We start from the raw sequence: 21,716 nt of genomic DNA, 5'->3' as shown, positions 1-21,716 counted from the left end.
CTTGGCAGTCTCATTAAAATAGCTCTTGTGGAGACTTGTGGACTTAAAGACTGCCATTCATTTGTTTTAATCAGCACCCTCATTTTCCTAACACATCTTTACCTGTCCTATCTCTTACCTTTTTTTCTCCTCAGTCATCATTTGTGGTCTGATTCTACAAACATTTATCCAATAAATAATGTTATGCATAGAAATGTTGACAGAATGGTACAGACTAGTGTTCAGTATTTCTGCAAATTCATAGATTACACAGTTAGAGAAAATCCTATTGAATATATCATAATATATAGAACCTCCTGGATCATACCAAGGGTTCATTTAGCCTGGAACAGGGATCAAAATCAGATATCTTAAAGATAATATAATAATTGCTTCAAGTATGGTGAAGATATTTCTCTGATGTACTCTTCTAAGCCTCCAGCTGACTGGGGTCTTTTCTTCTCTATAAGGATTTCTAAAAACTGTCAGCAATCTGCCTCTAAATTTTCCATCTATCCAATAAGGTCCTGACATCTTTTAGAAAGTAAATTTCACAAAGCAGGTGCACCAATCCTTAAGTCATTACAAGGACACTTTGAATACTACTTAACAACCTTTCTGAGAAAAGGTGTCAGTGTGTGGAGATCTCAGGTAGAGTCTGACCACCCAATATGTCTGAAAAACACTGAAACCTTTATTTTTATGCAAATAATAGTTAATCATAGTGACATTTTCCAAACAGGAAGAACTACATATCAGATCTGGAGGAGAAAAACCATGGACAGGCCAGTCACTGCAGGTCAACTTAAAGACAAGTCACTCTTCCAGGACAGTGATGGCAGCACAGTTCCTGCCAAAAGCATGTGCCATAATTGTTCAAAACTAAAGGTAAGGAGAGAGGCCCTCATCACATATTTTCTCTGGAATACTGAAAATGACAATTTCAAGTTCTATCAAAATTCATTTAGTTCTGTATGACAATATTTAACATGACATATTTTGGAAACAGTGCTCTAGGTTGTAATTCGAAGCACATGGAAGTCAACCAATGTGTTGAGAAGTTAAAAAGTGAGGCTATATTTTGCTAATGAATCCTTTAGAGGTGTGTGATAGTCATAGTGGTAGTTATAAGTATATCTTTTTATCTGTGTTTTTTAGAACAGGAGAAGTAGGAGTAGTAAGACGTGCTGTAATGATAGTGCCAATAGTGAACAAATTGTGCTGCAAGTTTTCCCTAAGGAAGGCAACAGCTAAAACAGTATGTGCTTGAAAGGTAGAAGGTGCACATAGTCAATGTCAACTTTCTTTTTATTGCAGTGTAAGAGGCTTTGGTGGAGACTATCCTGAAAGAGAAAGTAAAAACTGTTTTAATGAAAATTAGTTGGAAGAACATCTTCACAGAAAATTAGAAAGCAAAACATTTGACTTTTGTGTTTCTTGAGTAGGTTGCTCAGGCATTTAGCTATGAAGAAAACATCGATTCTTTGCAAACTCAATTATTTTCTCTCTTCAGATATTTCTTGCAGCTCTAGCTTTTTCCTTTTTTGCCAAAGGATTTTCTGGCAGCTACATGAAGAGTATGTCCAGTCAAATTGAAAGGAGATTTGAAATCTCATCATCGATTGTAGGCATTATTGATGGTAGCTTTGAGATAGGTATGTGTAATTTCCTTGATAGTGGATTCATAAGCTTTTCCCCTAAAAATGCATCTTTTTGTAATCTTACTGGTTCTTTTTCCTGTTGATGCAGGTAACTTAATGGTAATGGTGTTAGTGAGCTACCTTGGACCAAGAGTTCATCGACCGAAAGTAATTGCTGTTGGATGTCTCGTCATGTCTGTAGGAGCATTTTTGTCAGTGATGCCGCAGTTCCTAATGGGACGGTAAATATGGAGGGTTTTCACAACCTGCACTAACTGAACTTGACCATATGAAGAGTTTTAATCATACACCTGAGTTAACAGCTTGACAACAGTAGTGTCTTCCAGATAGGAAGGTTTTATTAGGTGGATTTTTAACTATTGACTTTCTGATTTCCTCTCTGAGAGCTTATTTCTTTCTACAGTAAGAGAGAAATCTCAGATTTCTGCAGGGCTAATTAGGATTTGGGGCAGGTATAATTAGGATTGAATTAGTTTGAGTTTTTCACCTGGGATGCTTATGTACAGATAACATCTATTTTTAGCCCTTCTCCTTTTCTTTTCTTTTTCCTATTTAAACGAACTATAATGAGATCTTGATGGAAGAGGTTTCTTTCTCCATGGTGGCTGTTCATACTAAGCTCTTAATGAATCTTTGTATCTGAACTAAGGAAGACTTAGATATCTAAATACCCCTTCACATCTAAGCTTTAGTGCTTAGTTATCAGAAGCACTACATACCTCCCCAATCCTTCAGCTTCCTTACTGAATAGTAGCTGAAAATAGAACCCCTCTGTCACTCAAAAAATTAAAACTTATTTGTGCATCTTCTTTAGTTCCAAGATGAATACCTGTGATAAGGAGGTATCTGGGGACCATGATAGCCACAGTTACTACTCTGCTTGGGAACCTGCACTGGAGGGGACAGCACAGGCCAGAAGGAGAGTTATGGATATCTCTGTTTTAATCCAAACTCGCAGCCAAGTTCTGAAGATTACCCATTCTCCACAACAATGAGCAAAACTTTGTGGTGATGGGGACCTCGCTGTTGTCCATCACAATATTACAGGTTACTGCCTGATTGCACAGTCGGAGGGGATGTCTGCTCTCCATTTATCCCAATGTAGGATAAATGTACTTCAATTTCATTAGCTGTAGTCATTGGCGGCCTAAGCACAGACAAACTGGCAGATGAGTTTTGCAGCCTCTGTTAATCCAGGCAGGTTACTACTCAATCCTTAGCTGGCTGCTTTAAAGTAGCACAGAGATATCTATGCTACACATCTGTCACATAGGTAAGAAACTGAAAACATCAGCACTGTTGTATTGAGACAGATGTGGATGGGCTCTGCCTCTGTCCTTCAGGCTAAAAAGTGATCTCTTAAACCCTAGAAGGGTTTTTTTTTTTTTTTGCTCTTTAGCTGAACAAAATATTTGGGTTGTAATGGTCAGAGCATTTTGGAAAGGGTGTGAAGGTACCTATCGTTTTTCAAGTGAAAGCACTGGAAATGGGTTGCCCCTCCACTTTGCCTGCATGTAACAGGAGTGAACATACAGAAACACCAGGCTTGTATACACTCCCTGAAAAACAGAGTCTTTCCTGGGTCAGTTGTATTTTACATAGTTGTTTTCCAGTTATAATTATGAAAGGGTAACTGTTACTGTGGACAACTCCTCTACGAGTGTATCAGCTTGCTCCCCAGCATCATCTGAGGGCCGCTCAGTCACAGATGCTGCAGAAGCACCCAGCACACTGAAAAATTTCGGTAAGCCAAATTCAAGGTCCTTATCTGCTTCTTGTCACCATTTTTTACACCTTTTTTTAAGTGGAAATCAGTAAACCCCATGTTAGGAACCTTGATCTATACAAACTAACCCCATAATGAGTGTAAAAAATAGTATTTTATGTTATTTTTCTATCGCAATAAATTATTGTAATAATTATATTCACAGAAATGTAAATGTTTATGGCCTACAGGATGTGAGAAAACAACAAATTCCTATCTGTGGCTCTTTGTGTTGGTGGGGAACCTTTTACGTGGAATTGGGGAAGCACCAGTTATGCCACTGGGCGTTTCATATATTGATGATTTTTCTAAAGAAGAAAACTCAGCATTTTACATAGGTAATATGCAAATGAAATTTTTGTGCTAGCCATTCTTTTCTTTAACATTTCTCTAGCCAAGCAAATACCAAAAAAATCTGCTCTCTTCCAAATAATTTTGAGTTGTACAGAGATAAAAAAGCAACACAAAAGATATCTCATGTTTGGTTTTAAAGGATGTTTCCCAGGTGCTCCTTATGCTTTCCCCAAGTGGTTTCAGCTACGTGCCAGTTTTCTCTGTGCTGAAAAGAAGCATAATCAAATACTCTTTTCTCCAGTGAGGAGTCATATCTGCCTTGTCTGGCATATCATCTTCAGTACCACAGTTTCAGAAAATAAGATCCTTCCTAATCAGTGTTTCATAGAAAAGAGAATGGTCCTGACTGTCAGTAACATAATTACAGTAACGTAAACGTATTTCAGAAGCTTTTACTTGACTTTTTGAGTTTTACATGCACATGCTTCCTGATGAAAGCTTTTTAAGTCACTAGTTACTGAAGGAAAAACCCCCAAACTTCTCAGGGTGTTGTAACAAATCCCTTCTAGTTTGGAACTTGTTTTGATGGAAGATAGCACGTTGCCCAAGATAGAAAGACTTACATCCAAGCCAAATAATTTATTGCCAAACTGATTTAATAACATGGAGTATGGCTGAGGGAGGTCAAAACTGTTGCCAGAAGTAAACTTGGTGAAGTTGAACTGGTCATAAAGATATAAGACAGTTTCATGAAGAGCTCAGTGTGTAATGCTAGAGGCTAAGGCCATTGGAGATGAGGAAATACTATGAAGGGAGCTGACAGAAAGAAAAGTTCCACTCAGCAGTTATCCAAAATATTTGTAATTACCTCTGAGCTTCTGATTAAAGGTATTTTAAAAATTTCAGGTGAAATTTTTCTTGTCAGAATCTGATCTGGGAGAGTTTGTGAACCAGTTGGTGACTACTGGGGAAGTGAGATGAAAAATATAAAGTAGACACAGAGAATACTATAGATTCAATCAGAATGAAAATTTGTTTGGGTCATGCAAGCAAAATAAAGTATTTAATTTACAAAGTATTAAAATATTTCATTTTAAAATTCTGAATTGCAATATTCAGTCTTTTATCCCATTTTCATGGATTAAAATCAATTCGCAAAACAAAAGAATGTTGAAATAATCTTTTCTATAGACCTTAAATTCATGTTCTTGACCAACTTTAATTTTTTCCTATATGTTTTTTATCACTTGAATGTATCTATGATTTTTTTAATATACAATTTTTTAACATTCAATTAAAAAAAAAAATGAATCAAGCCTTGCTGTTGAATCTTAACCATTGATCTTATTATCTGACCCTGAGCAAGAAGTTTCACCTTCCTGTCTCTTCTTTTTCTCCTGCCCTTAGACGTTTTCTTGACTAATAAATAAAACTATTGTTATAGGAAGGAACAGAGGTTATTTTTAAAATTAATTTCCAATTTATTTGAAACTGAATGTTGATATGGTTAATTAATGGCAGTAGCCATCAGACTTACCATGTAGGAGGAATAATAGACAATTAAATATATTTAATGAGGAGTATTTTTTTCCATGGATTTCTTACCAAAGCAGAGACTCTGAATGAGTGAAATTTCATCACTGACTTGAATACTATATTATTATTCTATACTAGCATAGAATCTTATATATATTAAACCCATGGCTTCAGTAAAAACATATATGAGGCCAATATATGTTTCAAATTTGAATCCTTGGTACCCGCTAAGTTACTCATCAATACAAAGGGTTGGCTGAGCTTTGTCACTGTGCAGCAGCTAACGAGCTGGTAAGTCTGTATGATTTACTGTTTATGGTGTAGTCTGCTAATTACAAAGGATAAATATTAACAAGGAAAAATACACTAAGAAAATATCACAATGAACGTATTTAGTTTTGCTTTACCACAACCCAAAAATATTATCTTAGTGAAGTTATTCTTGAATTTAAAGGGTATGCAGGTGTGAAATTAAATTTAAAAACTATGCATATGCAAAATTATTGAACACTTGCTTCTTAGCTTATCTGATATCTTACAGTATCTTAACTAAATATGCTGTATACAATATACAAGGTCAGTGGTATGGATATGCTGCCTTTATCTGTTTATTTTAGAAATTTGTCACTTGCATTTAAAAATTGAAGATGAGCTTTCATAGTTCTGAGTAGTAAGTTCTGCTTTAGACTCACTGATAAATAAACATAAAGAGCTAATTCCTGGCTTCTAGTGTCAGCAGAAGTCGGTCATTTTGGAAGCACCAGAATTTAGTCTAAAATGACAGATCTTCTGATGAATTAAAATGAGAGAACTAAATGAAAGTAATATGCAATTTGAGCAATAAGGCAAAGACGAAAAAAGATACAGTTAAATTATGCTGTAAGAATTTATTATAAAAGTCCTTGATGATATGCTGAGCAATCACTATATTCAGAAGAGAGTTTGCAAAACTAGGAGGAGAAGAATGTCTGCACAACAACACAGTAGGATTTAGGGAGCATAGTGATGAATGTGAGCAAGAACTGACAGGTTCTTGGTCAAGGATTCTTTTTTTTTTTTTTTTTCTAAAATAATTAAGCCTTCTGCAACATCAAACAGCTTGTAGGTGACAGTTCCATGCTAGAATTCAGAAATCTAAATCACTGAACTTTTTTTAAACCAGTTACCCTCTGCCCCCACCTGAACTTCAACACAACTGACAAGGGAATGTGAGGACCTGTGCTTGAATTATTTTGAGGATATTTTTATTTTATGTTGATTGCCATCAGTGGCCACAAAAATAAAATTGTGCTGTATTGACATACTCAGTGAGCAAAATGCTGTCCCAGCCCCCTAAGTGTCTGCTGGCCTTCACAGCTTATTCATTTGCTCCTAGGGGCACCTCACCTTCGCCTGGTGTCATGTTATCTCCTTTGTAAGCAGAGACTGAACAGGTATGGAAACCCCAGTAAGGCCAGTAGCAAAACTGAAATTTGATTTTAAAGAGGTCATTACCTGATCACTACAATTCTTGATTATTTTTTTTAACAGCTGCATAAACACATATTAACACAAGGGCTAGCTGACTTGCTCATTCTGGTCCTGAAAAAATCAACAAAGTTTCTGCCTTTGATCACATGCAGGGCCACTCATATCTCCTTGTTGCCTAGTGAAAATATTCTCAGGGTCCTGTACCTAATTCCATGTCCATGCATTTTTGTTGTCCCTGTCATCCTAATGTGGCCCCAAAGTGAAAAGATGTACACCATTATATGGACATCATCAGATCAACCATTGCTACTTAAAATTAAACTAAGGACCAAAATGCATACTAGAGGGAAAGTCCTGACTTCTACAATCACACAACATCTTGCAAGCTGTAAATAGAGTTGCAAGTAGACTTGTGATACCTTCAATTGGCCTTGAGTTGTATGCTCATTAGCTAACTTCCATAGACTGAACAATGCAACTACAAAATATCTGAGAAACAGAGAGGAAGAGGGGTAAAAATCACTTCAGTATTATTCTCTTGTTCCTTCAAAGACACCAGCCTTGCCAATGAAATGCATGCAGGGGTCCATGTGAGGCTGCATTTGCTTTGGCAAATCCCTGTAGAGGTGAAGGAGCCTGCTTCCACAGCACAGCTAGTGTTTTGGCAGCGTACTGCTTCTTTTCCTACTGCTCAGAAGCTTCTAATTAGATATAACCCAGTGGCTTGTGCCCCTTCTTTGCCGCTCCTTTCCCTGCCCTCAGAGAAGAAGGCATGCTTGTCTGCACAGCATTTTGCTTACTCTCCTCTGCTGCCTCTCTTCTCTTACAGGCCTGGTGAGATCCTCGGGCATGTTTGGGCCAACCCTGGGCTTCCTGCTTGGATCTTTCTGTGCCAGCCTCTGGGTTGACATTGGTGTTGTGGACATTGGTAAGAGATCATTGCATGGTGCATTAAGTGAGAGAGTGGCTGCGTAGGAACCTGCATGCCAAGAAACACCTTCCCAGATTACTACTCCAAAAACAGGGGTTCTCTAAAGAGTATTTATACTCAAAAGCTGGTGTTATTTGCATCTTAATATCTCTACTGTTGTAGTGTGTCTGGAATAGCTCTTGGTGCAAGACTTCTGCCCCCAGTGCAGAAAAATTTTGCACCTCTTTTTACACTTGCACACACACTTGTTACACCATTGCTGAGCAGCTGAGAACAAATGAGCAAATGAAAGGCCATGCCCGTGTTGAGGGAACAGAGAAAGGCACTTGCTCATGGACACTTTTAAGACTTGGCAAGAATTAAATTCTCTTAAAAAGCATAGAGCAAACATTGATATCAAAACTCATTTCTTTGTTCAAATCACTTTGAAAAATTTGGGGAACTTCAAGGGAAAAGTGTTGAATTTGGAGATGGAAGAAAGAGGGTACAGTGGGAAACCGAGAAGGGGAAGGTTTTTTTGGGTGGTGAAGGGCCCTCTTGCTGTCACTCATTTCAACAGAAATTGTTGCAAGATTGTGGCAAGGAAATGCCCCCATGGATCTAAATGGTAACAACTATTTTTGACTGCATGGGACTGATCTGATACAAGCTGCATTTCAATTATGTACAAAACATAAGTCACCTCTCATCTGGTCTTAATATATATAAGGATACCTATAATAAATTTAATTGCTCTACATGATATTTAATCATTTTTTTTTCTGTCTTTCTGTATTTCATAGATGCCATCAGCATAAATCCTAAGGATACCCGTTGGGTTGGTGCTTGGTGGCTTGGATTGCTTATCTGTGGAGCAGTCAACTTCATTGCTTCATTGCCTTTCTGGTTTTTGCCTTACTCCTTACCAAAAGAAGGAGAGAATGAAAACCTGAAGATTAGTCATTTGCCTGTTCAAGGAGATCACTGTAAAATAGAGCCTCCAGCGCAGCCACAGTTAAAGTTCTCAGAGGCAGTAAAAGGTGAAAAATTTTTGGCCAAATATTTGCATGTGAATTCTCTCTTGTGGGTTCATTGTGAGCTGAGCACGGATTTGCACAACCCTCAGCAAAATGCACATTTCTGCAGTGCAAATGATGGACAAAAATGCTCTCCTTAATTTGTAGCCTTATAGTTAGGTGCCAAGGGTGTGTTTCAGTCCTCTCCTTATGTCAGACAGATGGAAAAAGCTCATGCTGTTGCTTTGAGCACCAGGGATTCTCAGTTCAACACAGCAGTTGTCATATGATGTATTACACCTATAATCCTATGATTATGAAGGAAAACATCCTATCTTTCATTAATGACCAGTCCACAGCTTGCAGGTTACTGTTCTGCTGAGGCCAACCTATGGGAGAGACACATAGGACTAAGTACTCCATTAGCTGTTGGAGGGATTTCCCTGGATTCATAGCTCCTGTGTTTAAGCTCAGTGATGTTGAACTAACCTCGTATAGGCAATATCAGACCCAACTACCCATTGCTGGACTTCCCCAAGGGTTTTATTCATATGTGTGAAGGCATGTGCAGCCCTTAGAGACTACAGCAGATGTGTTTTGAACTCTCATCTTTTAGTCAAGTGAGCCAACAGCCAGACTACAGGCTAAATGTAAGTTTTTGTCTTCAGTTTCATGGACTTAGATACTCTACTCAAGATTCCATCCTTTCAGCCTTTCCAGATTACTCAGGAAAGATTCCAGCCTTTCACTGGGTCAAGCACTCTCTTTTTCTCTAAATACCCGCCTCAAGTGGGCCTCTTGTGTGGTGTGTGAAGGCTCATGATTTAGGCATGAAACTGCCTTGCTTGCTACATTATACAGAGTCTTAATGCTCCTCTAGTGACACTTTCTTGTACAGGCATTGAGAATCAGTGCTGCAAGCCCTGGTGTCATTGATGAATAGTCCTGCATCACACAAAAAATAAACTAGGATTTCTCATTCCCATGTCAGCATCCACTGTGCCCTTCAGCCTTGCTGCTCCTGTAAATCATGTGCTGGCAATGAGGAAAACTCACTTGAGCAAGAGTATGTTTTGATAGGCAAAGAATTATAACCTGCAATACAGCCAGTAATTAAATCCAAGTTAATTTTATTACCTAAAATTTGTCAAAATAAGTTTGTGTTTAGCAGGGTGTACAGCATATACCTCTCCATTGCAGATTTCTTCCCAGCTCTGAAGAAGCTGTTTGGAAATCCAATTTTCCTGGTGTACATTTTCCTCACTATTCTGCAGTACAATTCTCTTGTTGGGTTGATAACCTATGAGACAAAGTTTATGGAGCAACAATTTAATGTGTCAGTGGCAAAAGCCATCTTTCTAATTGGTAGGTACCTACTCCTCTTTTAAATTCCAATGCCTGTGTCCAATGTTTAAATTCTAATGTCAAAAAAGGAAACTTTTCTTTGTTATTTTGCCTTTCTTTTTAGGAGGAGCTTCTGTGAACTTTTTGGGTTAAAAGAATATGTAGTGGTTTTTCAGTTTTCCTACCATGTTTTGAAAATGGATCTTAATTTTAGTGTTAATTTTCCTGCTATTCTTAATTTATTGAACTGGGTGGGTTATTTTTTAGCTAAAGATTTTTTCATAGTGAGATTTGGATTATGAATGTGTCTGATTTTGTGAATAAAAACCACACATAGACTGCATCTAAGTAACAACTAAAAGAAAAAGACATTTAATTTAGAAAATATTAATGAAATATGTGTTTTTCCTTTTCAGAATAACATCATGCTATAAATATTCTTCCATTTTGATTACAAATATAACTTTTACAAGAAATGAGAAAGCGAAATGTAAAATTTTGACTTTTTATTCATCCCAAAACTCTTTTTCTATTTGCCAGTTCCCTCAAAAATTAGTTCTTTTTAGTGTTCTACAAAAAAAAAAAAAAAAGAATACTGAAATTATATTAACCTTACAGTGATTAATATGTTATCACAACCTGGCAAGAAAACCAGGGTATTTGAGGTCATTGCAGAACTGATATTCTGTTACTTTACTGAAGGCACCCTGCTTTGCTTTGGGTAAGGTACAAATATGAGAAGAATTTCCATTTTCCTATCTTTTAATTTTGGATGCAGGGAAGGTTTTACAGAAACAACATGATCAAAAAACCTAACAAACAAAACCCAAAACAAACCCCCTGCACAGAAAGGCAACCCCCTCACAATAAAGCCTTGTAAAAACTCTCCATTTAGCACGTAAATATTAGGGCTGGAGTTTGTGGAATGCTGAATGGATTAAATCTAAGTGCAAATCTTTCTCTGATTCACTCTCAGAGCAAAATAGAATCCAATGAAAAACCAGACAATGCTTCCTTTCACACTCTGTTTTGGAGTTTTTTGTTGTTGTTTTATTTTTTATTTTAACTTTCAGGCAGTTTGTTTTATTTTGGCCTGTGAGCTAAGACTTTTATATCATTTACTTCAGTTTCCAACAGACACCTGCATAGGTTTTATTATATCTTTATATATATATTAAAAAAATAGGGTATATTGAGGAACTAAGCTTTTTAAAGTCATAACATGACTTGAAAGAAAGTGGGTAAGTAAGAAAAATCACTTAAAGGTAATAAAAAGTCTTAGAAACTCAAAGAATCAGTCTTGAAATAAGTCAATACCTGGTATTTTGGAAATTACTAGAACCAGATATTTATTCTAAAAAGGCTCAATTCAAGTGACAACAATTAACGTTTTTATTACCTTCTATTTGCAGGTGTGATACTTTTACCCATCACCATCCTGGGGATGTTTCTAGGAGGCTTTCTGATCAAGAAATTCAAACTTCACATAACTGAAATGACCAAGTTTGCATGCATCACCTTTATAGTGGCGTATTTGCTGAACCTCTTGTACTTTCTGTGCAGTTGTGAGGTGCTCCAGGTGGCCGGTTTGACAGCCCCCTACTCTGGGTTTGTATCCTCTTGGGTTTGTGTTGGTTGTGTCATTTGTCACATTTGTCACAAATTTAGGAGACATTTGTTCTGCTACATGCAGAATATGGTGCTTGCCCCTGTGTTCCTCTTCTCTCACCGATTAGACTAGGTTCGTAATCTCATCTGGGCTACAAACCTTCTGCTCTGGAAAATATTTTAATTTGAGTTGGAACGAATTCTGAAATGTGTCAAATTACTGTAGCATATTGCTATATCTTTTTGCATTAAAAAAAAAGGTATCTACTTAAAGACACCAAATTTTTGTTGAAATTGGACCTGTGTGAGGTCATCTGCTGGTGTCAATCACTGCGATTTCAGCTAGAGTGGAACTACTGCAATTATACCATTTTAGTGCTCCCTTGGTGGTGATCCACACAAGAAAATCCTAGGTTTTGAGATTTGTCAGGCTGAAATGATACCTGGTGCTGCAGATAGGCTGAATATCCCGATTTGGTTTTTCAAAATTCATTTAAACCACATTTCTTCTTCTAAATTGCTTGTTGCTGGATATTGTCCATATATGTCTATGTTCTAGTCAGTCACTGTTAAGATGAAGTTTATCACCGGAAAATTATTTTTTTATATTCTATTTCAAAGCTTCAATTTAAAGCTGATCTCCTCTTACCGCGTAGGGAGTGGGATGTAAAAAAAAAGGTGTTGAAGGTGGCATTTCCATAGTCCCCCAATGGCTTTGCTTCCAGAAGGGATCATCCTCTAGATCACCAGTTATCAGCCTGCATGGGGAGTTACTAGCCTCCTGCAGGGTCTGGAGCTGCTGACCTGAGGAGGTAGAACCTGGTCATGTCAGGAATGTGGTGCCCAAACAGATGTTCCCCTATCTTTACCAGAACCATGGTCATGCTTTCTTCAGAATATTTTGCTGACCCTAGCAGCCTGCCACAATTGCCTACTGTTTAAATTTAGCTCGGTCTGCTCCAACAAATTTCAAGGGATTTTAAAGGATTAAACTGAATCTGGCAAGGCTTGTTAGATTTTTTCAATTCAGACAGACACTCAGTTCTGTGTTTTTTTGGAACTGATCATATGTTCAAGGTTAATATCTAAGTTGTCTTGGCAAACCTGACACCCAGTTCAACTTTGTTAGTTACATGAAAGTTGTCAGAGGGTTGTGGTGTGGAGATAACTGATTGAGTGCAACACCTGACACTGTAGAATGAATTAAAAATAAGCAGAAACATCAAGACAACAAGTACTGAAAGAGCAATTACAGCTTCTTCAGGGTAACTGAGACTGGAGAGTTTAGCATGTGCTAGGATGGTTCTGGTTAAGCGATTCACATACTGGTTTACCCATTTAACAATCTGCATTTTGAAGACAAACAAAAGCCTAATGAGGGCTAACACCCACCCCCCATTATTTTCCCTTCTAAAAGACTTAGGAGTTATGTAGCCTCCTTGGGTTGTGTTTTTGATTCAGGGGTAAGGAGGAAGAAAAGACAAATTTTGAACACTTTTTCCTTTATGTTATGAATGACTTCAAAACAGGGGTGATTTGTAGATGGTGGGCACTTTCTGAAAACTAAGCCCTCCTACCATGCCCTCAGAGTCACTGGCCACTTATTGAATTCTCAAGTCTAGTTGTCATCCACTTAGTTTAACCCCCTGTGGCCTGATTTTGATGTTTCTTACAGAAATGCTGATAAAGTGGAAGCAATGAAAGTCCATGATAATATACAAGAAGAAATAAAATCTGATAAGAAATGAGTCTCAAGTCTGTCCCAGGTGCAGGGCGACTGCTGCTGCTGGATACAGTCAGAGCTGAGACAGAGCAGAAATTTTCAGTTAGACTCATGAAACTTTTGTTGCCACTAACCAGCTCTGATTCAGTGAAAAAAATGTCAAGAGCATCTTGCTGCTGTACTTTTATGCAGTTCTATATCACCAGTTCTAGCACCCAGATATGGTATCATACCTACTGCTAAGGAAAATCATGGCCATCTACAGGTGATAAGAGATTCTAGGTATGAGTTTCTTTTTCTTGAGTTGAGCTTTCAAATGAAAAACTAATACCAAATATTCCCTCTTAACCAAAAATACTAGTGACTATCCACCAAAAATCCTAATGCTTGAAGAAAAATCTCAAGAGAGCTTTGGTTTAGGTAAAATTAACTTAGTCTTCACAGGACAACTTCACAGTCCATTGGATGGTAGAAGATACCTGCCATTTGTTTCACTTTCTCCAGGTTTTTCCTGGCTCCTCCCAGGTGTTTTGTTTGACTATATAATTTAACTAAATAATTATTTTATTTCTTTCTGTTTTCCTCTAGATTAAAGCATCTTTCCTCCCCCCAAAACAGTTTCATGGCTAGTTGCAATGCTGACTGCACCTGCAAGCTGGATCAGTGGGACCCTGTGTGTGGTGATAATGGGATCACTTACATGACAGCCTGTTTTGCAGGATGTAAATCATCAACTGGGATGGGAAAGAATATGGTAAGCATATAGATGGATAGGTGACTCTTTAGTAAGACCTGTTGTGATAGGACAAGGGGTAATATTTTTGAACTACAGGAGAGTAGATTCAGACTAGATATAAAGGAAGAAAGTTTTTACAATGAAGGTGGAGATACACTGGAACAGGTTGCCCAGAGACGTGGTGGGTGCTCCATCCCTGGAAATATTCAAGGTCACATTGGACAGGGCTCTGAGCAACCTGATCTAGTTGAAGATGTCCTTGATCATTACCAGGGGTGTTGGATTAGATGATCTTTAAAGGTCCCTTCTAACCCAAGCTATTCTGTGATACTATGATTAGAGATATAGCTAGATTCTCCATCTATTATTTTTTTTTTGCTTTGTGATTAAGAAATCCCGTAAACACAAATGTCCATTCTGTATGGTTTAACTGTGTAGAAACTGAGTTGGGGTGGAATGAGTGATCTCTTCAGGAAAGACATGTAAACTTCAGACTCTTAAATTTCTTGAATGCTTTTATTTCTATTTTTTAAAAATTTATTTTCTTCTGAGCAAGATGACCATCAATTTGGCTTGAAAATTCTCAATAGATCTCTTACTGTATAAGTACAATATAGCTAAGAGGGGTTTGCTTTAGAAGACCTTTACTAGTCTGGTCTTTACACTAGCAAAATCCCATAGTGTCAAATCAGTGCAGCAGACCTGTATAAAATTATGAGTACTGGTTTCATAAACAATCCTACTTGGGCAAGGTCATTAAAGGCAACAGGCTTGAGGCAGTGTGTGCAAATGGTCATGCCTTCTGGCAGAAGCAGAATTGTCTTCTTGTAATAATACTGAAATAGAGAAGCAACATTTTCAGGCTTACATCCATTTATCATAGAATCACAGAATGTTAGGGGCTGGAAGGGACCTCTGGAGATTATCGAGTCCAACCCCCCTGCCAGAGCAGGACCATCTAGTCTAGGGCAGGTCACACAGGAACACCTCCAGATGGGAATTAAAAGTCTCCAGGGTAGTAGACTCCACAACCTCCCTGGGGAGCCATATCCCAGCCATGTTCTCTGCTTTCAAACCCATGTCTCCTGCTGCCTTCAAAGGCAATGAAACAGCCCACTCTCAATGTAGCACCAAATGCTGTTGTAGATGAATAACAATAAATGCACATGATTGCATTGCTGTGTCCACATCTATGTTTTTATTGCTACTCATCTACTTCATGGAATCCTGAGCAAAATGGCTGGATAACAGTTCATGTCTGAATCTTATAGCTTTGACCCATTTTAAGCACACACAGAGCACCTTCTGTCTTAGCAATGGCATGGCTGAAACTTGAGTCAGGGTTGCTTTGTATCTCTGGAGCAGCTCAGAGTGGCTGGAGCATACCAATGAACTCGGCCATCAGTCTGCAAAGATTATTTTCATCATAAACAACAGCGTGCCTGTTATGGGGACTGAAAATCTATCTGCTAAAATAGTTCTGTGCCACTGAATTCTGATTAAACAAATTCTCATCTTCTTTCAGGTATTTCACAACTGCAGCTGTGTGGAAGAACAAGGGCACGGACTTGGCAATTCCTCTGCAGTTTTGGGACAATGCCAAAGAGAAAGCTGTACCAAAGCATTTCCCTATTTTTTAGCATTACAGACTGCATGTGCATTTATTTTAGCCTTAGGAGGCACTCCTACATACATGATTATGTTTAGGTGAAATACTTTACCTTACCTTGACCATCCTGTGTGATGTACTCTAGGTGATCCTGCTCTGGCAGGGGGGTTGGACTAGATGATCTTTCGAGGTCCCTTCCAACCCCTATGATTCTATGATTCTATGATTCCTATTGTAAGGAAAGTCACGCTGCTGAAACTGGGGCCCTGAGTCTTTGCCTGTCCTCTGAAAACCATCCCTCTTCAGAGGCAGAGCAAAATGCATGTCCACCAATTCAATTCCAGTTTAAGGCTGAGTATATACTTGGTGATGAAATAGGTGGGTTTTATGTTCATCCTGAACATTAGTTTTCACTTCTAACGACAGGGATGTTTTAACAGAGCAATGAACTTGAAATAAGGTGCAGTGCTAAGCCATATCCTCTGCTATTCACATTACTCAGGAGAAAAACATCCACCTTTTGTTAAGCCTTGCTGCCTCAGAAAGTCTACTGTATTGAGAAGTCTGGTACTCTCATTTTTTGTCAAGCTGATATAAACAGAACTATGTCAGCAGCAATATCTATTTATTTTTTTTTAAAAAAAAATTATTCCTTCTGTTGCAAAATAGCACTATTTTACACTTGGAAGCAAAGGCAATGTTCTGTGTTTTTCACATGGAAGTTTCTTTCCACTCATGCTTACGGGGGAACTGCAATCTTCAGCAGTCTGTGCACATGACTAGATAACCCTGTTGGCTAAGCTGCTGATTTTTCTGTGATATTTTGAAGTACAGCTGTTTTTGGCTTATGGCCCAGGCTAACTTTGCTGGGCAGTTTTCAGAAAGCCAATGTGTATAATGAGAAGCCTTTCAAGTTAATGCTGAGATGATATACTGCTGTATGAACTCCAGTTCAGGGAACAAGCTGGCCATAGCATGTCTCCCTCCTGCCCCAGTGCCAGCTCAGTACTCCCCTCTGCTTTTTGTCAGTCCTTCCAGTTCATCTGATAGACACAGGCTGTTTCTCCATTGGTAGGAATGAGGTGCTTTTATAGCCAGGTAACTCATATTTGCTGTCTCTCTATAAAATGATAGAGGCAGAAGTGGGTTTTACCTGCATATAGCTAGCAAAAACTGCACACCCTTGTTCCCCCTATTCACTACCGCATAATACAGCCTCCTCTGAAGCAAGGTAGCTTCTTGGAACTTATGGACATCAGCTGGCCACTTTTAGTCAGTTTGCTTTAATTTTCCTGTGCATCCTCTCCCAAAAGTGTTTACAGTCTGTTCTCCTTGGGTTCAAGATCAGTTTCTGTAGATTCTGGCATTGATTTCAATGAGACTTCATCCACTGACGTCAGTGGAAGGAGGTTCTACATCTGGACTTTAACTTTGGTGAATGTTTTCAATTAGGGTTTGAGTGAGCTGTGCTAGGTAAGCCACAGTACTCTTGCAACGGGGCATGTGCAGATGTTCACAGAATGACTATAGCCATGTTATTCTACTGTTCCTCCAAACAATGTACTGTTTTTGTTTCCTTTTTAGATCTGTTTCACCAGACCTGAAATCCTTTGCTGTTGGGATTGAAACTTTAGGTGGTAGAGTACTAGGTAAAACTTCATTTCTTTGTTGGATTCAAGTAGATAGTCAAAGAGGTAGACCAAAGCTAGCCAGGGCAATGCCCTTGTTCCTGATGAGAACAAAAAAAACTTTCCAGTTTTACTTTGTAAGCAGACTATGCATTTCAAAATGTTTAGAAGAGTTTGCTACGTTTCCTTGTAGGTGATTAAATATTCTGATTATCTCTTCAGGCTTTTTTTATCTAGGCAGCAAAGGAATCAAGGAAAGGAAGGAAATGTCATTGTACTTTTGGGGTTTTTTGATTTGCATATGCAACTACTTGAGCTTGACCAGTCTGGATATCCTTAACACCTATGTACTGTGCCTAGTATTTGCTTTCTTGTGCTTATCTAAATAATCATTCAAGTCTTCAGGCATTTAGTCTGCCCTGCCTCTAGCAAACCTTGCCTTATCTTTACTTGTTTGATGATTTTTGAAATCTTCCACATAGAGACAAACTCCACTAGTCATTTAGATCTCTCTCCTAATCTCCGTATTTTAGCTGAATGTTGCAGAAAATCAATCTTCTTCTTTTATGAAATGGTTTTCTTAACAAAACTGCATTATACCTGAAAGAGCTTATTGATATTAAAACATTATGAATGTCTAAAAGGAATTCCTTTAGTACTACAAAAGTAATACACTTTTTACCTAGCTGATTTTGAGCAAGTGCTTAATTTCAGCCCTTTGTACTGAGCTAAGCATTTTTTAACGGCAAACTGCTGTGCAGTACCTGAATAGATACAGTAGTATACATAAATATTAATATGTCATGGCACATAACCCAACAGCAGAGACTGAAAAAAAAAAAAAAAAGGATTGTATTATTTCTTTAAACAGCGTTCTAATAAAAATGCCATTGAAGTAGAATTATTAACATTTCCCTCACTAAATGTAATAATGCTATATTCTTCCATTCTTTCAACTCCCTTTAAGTACTTGCTTAAATATTTTCACAAATCTTGGAATCTCAAAGCTGGAGCTGTATGTTTAGTCCCATTTTTTGCAGCTATAATTCAGAAACCTTGAGGTTCATTTCCTCATTTCTTTACCATGACATTAAACGCTGAGATCTTCATGTCCAAGATCGTGTAATAATTTTCTTCACAGGAGGACTTCCAGCCCCTATATATTTTGGTGCCTTGATAGATCAGACCTGCTTGAAATGGGGGATAAAAAACTGTGGGGCATCTGGGTCTTGCCGGGTGTATGACGTGAAAGCCTTCAGGTAAGCTGACATCTTCAGTAAGGGGTTGGGAATTTGACTTCTGAGGCAGATTTTGGCATCAAGGACCAAGGTGTACTTTGTCCATGTCAGTTGTCAGTAGATTGATTAGGATACTAAAAGCGCCAAAACTTTTTATTTGACTAGGCCTTAGTAGATCAAATAAGCCAAATAATTTTTATTTAATCTGACATATGACATTGCAGTACACTGCCTTACATTACCAGAATTTGCTCCTTTGTTGAAGCCTTAATGCACGGAATAACTCTGTGTTACTTTTGCTTTTTGGGAGACTGAAAAAAACGTGGAGTAAGTGTAGCACTGAAGCTGCTCTTTCTCATCTCTTGTTTCCCCATTTCGTAATGTATAAAACACCTCACAAAATCCCCTTGGAGAGGGGACCCAAATGACTGGTGGTCCATGGAGAACTGCAGCCAGGAGCACCGAGTGCTGCCAGTGAAGGGTGTGGAGAAGGCTGGGGTAACAGGCAAGAAGCACTGGCTGGTGCTCCTCCTCCTGCCCCAGCCCTAAAATACCGCCCGCTGAGCCGGAGCACTCCAGACAGGAGACATTTCTGCTAGGGGTGTAGAAACTGCCCGGAGCAAAATATAATGAGATTGTTTGCTGTCTTATTTCTCAAAACGTGGCTGTGAATAGATGGTTTTGCAAGAGTGCATTTGATATCTTACTTGGTTCTACTTAGAATGGGTTTATTAATATAAACATATTTTGTCATTTTTTTTTTTCCTAGAAATGTTTATCTTGGCCTCATCGCAGGGCTACGAGCAGGATGCTGTCTCTTATACATAGTGCTGTCTATTTTAATAATGAAACGCTTCAAGACAGACGGCAAAGAGAAGACAGATATTAAAAATGTGGAAAGATCAATGAGCAAAGAACCAGCTCCTGCCACCAAAAAAGAAATTCTTCCTGGTGCAAGAATCTCAGAGGAGAGTGAGGAAACTTTTATGTAAAGAAGAAACAAGGTCTTTGCATCACTTAGCCTATGCTTAAGTTTTTCTAAGCACAACAGGAGTCTAATTACTGACTCCAACAGCTAGTTTACATTTTGGGGGTTCAAAAAAAACCCCTTTGAAACACTGACTTTGAATTTGCTTTACCCTATCCTCTTCCTCTCCTCATCTGAAACAATAAGGGGAAAAGGTTTTAAAAATTCTGGGGAACTCTACCATCCTCTTACTCTCAGTCCCTTTCTAGACCTACAGTAGGATTAGCCAAAATTTTTCAAATGTCATAAATTTGATTATGATTGAAAAATTAAGATATCTGCAATAAGCTTTTTTTCCATTTTCCACCAACTTTATTTCAAGTCCTCCATATTTAATCCTACAGCTCTAAATGGCCAACCAAGTTACACTCGCCCAGTTAATCTTATGGTGTTTACTACATAGTTCATGGCCAGAGCTCTTTGTTCCAGACTGGATCCCACAGCCCATGCTCTGGTGAGAGCACCAGGGCCATCAGTGAGCACCCTCTGAACAAGACCTGCATAATGACTCTGGGGTTTGGCTTGACACTCTAAATGATCAAAATGGGATGCAAACAAAAGAAAGTGGTGTATTAATTTTGCAGCACATGTCAGTATTTGGTTTCATAAAATTACTCTGAACTGATGCAATAAAGTGATAGATGTTTAAGTTTTATTTTTTTCTTTATATTTTTATCCTAATGACCACTGCATTTATACCACATTTACAGAGATTTCCTTCCTTGTTTGAGGAAGCTCCAGTAAGTCTTGATATACAGTACTGAAAACCTCAAATTCACAGCTTTCCACAGACAACCCAATCATATGAACATATTTCAAAGAGAAATTTTAATAAAGGATGCTAACAACAGTCATTACTGGGAAAAAAAAGTCTCTGAAAGTTCTTGAAGAGTTGTATTTCTTTGACAGCTCTCATGGCATACCTTAGGAATGGGAGCAAATACCTAGTAAGATCATTACAGATGTTGTCTCCATCATCACAGCCATTTTCCTTTCTTTTCTGAAAGGTCTCTCTGTTCCCTGCAGTCTTGTGCACAAGCCTTAAACTAGGAAACAAACCTTCTTTCCTAATCTTAAATGTCCTTGGAACAGGGAAGAGAGCACCACACTAACATAAAGAAAAACTGCTACCTTTTATCTGAGAAAGTAACAAATCAGAGGGCTGAAGAGTGAAACTTTCCATGTTAAATGGACTTCTGACCTTTCTTCTGCCATCTGCCCCGTGTAAGTGCAAGAACAGGAATGGAAAATGGTTGGTGTGGTACTCACTGAAAGGAAGTTCTTCATCCCCCTCATCCTTGAGGATGGAGCTTTTAGCTTTTTATTGCTTAAAGATGATGACCAGCACATTTAGACGTTGTCTTTTACAGTCATGGGCTCTGATTATAAACTCCCAGCAGATAAGGGGAAGCAGTGTGTGCTGTAATGGAGCAGGAATGAAGGCTTCCTTAGTACAGATGATAGCGACATTGCACCTAGGGCTGGAAATAATGAAGAGAAGTCCAAGTTCCAGAAACCCCAGAAATTTTACACAGAGGAAATCATGGTGTGTCTTTCTCCTCCTGCAAACAGTGTTTTAACATTGAATAAATATAGTGGCAGTTCTAGGAACACTCCTGATCTGCTTTAGACATATAGACTGAGTCAGGTGACTCATGCTAACATAATTTCCCTTTTATTTCTGCTGTTCTGGTGTTTATTTCTGTACATTTTTTACATTGCAGGTTTTCTTGATGAGGTCATCTTTTGCATCTATTGCTTGATTTTTCCAGGAGGTAGTAGGATATTAGTCTTCATAACAGTCCCAAACAGATATTAGCATAAGCACTGCGACAGGGGGTGTTAAATGAGCCTCTGGGTTGGTGTACTCACAACTCCAAGGCTGTATCACTTGCCTAAGTTTTCAACACGGCCTGTTTCTTGTGTGCAAGTCTAAGCACCCTACTGTGAACAGCAGGTAGAAGTTTCTTCAAGGGAATAATCTGTTCTTCAACATGCAACTAGTACAGAATATACAAAAATTGTCAATTGAGATGCATTTTCCAAAAGTTTTTTTTTTTCCTCTTGCCTCTCACAAAAGAGAAGTAATAAGAACATTCTCCCTCTTAGTCCCTCCTGCTCCAAAGGCAAGGTTTCACCAGAGAGGCAGAAATGCCCTTAGGATTCCAGTTT

The 21,716-nt window shown here is 38.3% G+C and overlaps 1 protein-coding gene across 1 annotated transcript; it reads left to right on the top strand.

Annotated features, from left to right (window-relative positions):
* Positions 1-756: 756 nt before the first annotated feature.
* LOC103774530 (solute carrier organic anion transporter family member 1C1-like) lies at positions 757-19,509 on the top strand. Its single transcript, XM_008941945.1, has 14 exons — positions 757-867; positions 1,493-1,634; positions 1,729-1,861; positions 3,254-3,384; positions 3,597-3,743; positions 7,535-7,633; positions 8,419-8,655; positions 9,832-9,996; positions 11,388-11,583; positions 13,895-14,060; positions 15,568-15,749; positions 17,236-17,300; positions 18,421-18,538; positions 19,287-19,509. The coding sequence occupies exons 1-14, from the start codon at positions 757-759 to the stop codon at positions 19,507-19,509; spliced, it is 2,115 nt and encodes a 704-aa protein (XP_008940193.1).
* The last annotated feature ends 2,207 nt before the right edge of the window (positions 19,510-21,716 follow it).

The sequence above is a fragment of the Merops nubicus genome, unplaced genomic scaffold, assembly GCF_000691845.1.
Source record: "Merops nubicus isolate BGI_N331 unplaced genomic scaffold, ASM69184v1 scaffold17210, whole genome shotgun sequence".
Classification (NCBI taxonomy): domain Eukaryota; kingdom Metazoa; phylum Chordata; class Aves; order Coraciiformes; family Meropidae; genus Merops; species Merops nubicus.
Note: the sequence above shows the minus strand (reverse complement) of the source record. Positions and strands in the feature narration are given on the sequence as shown.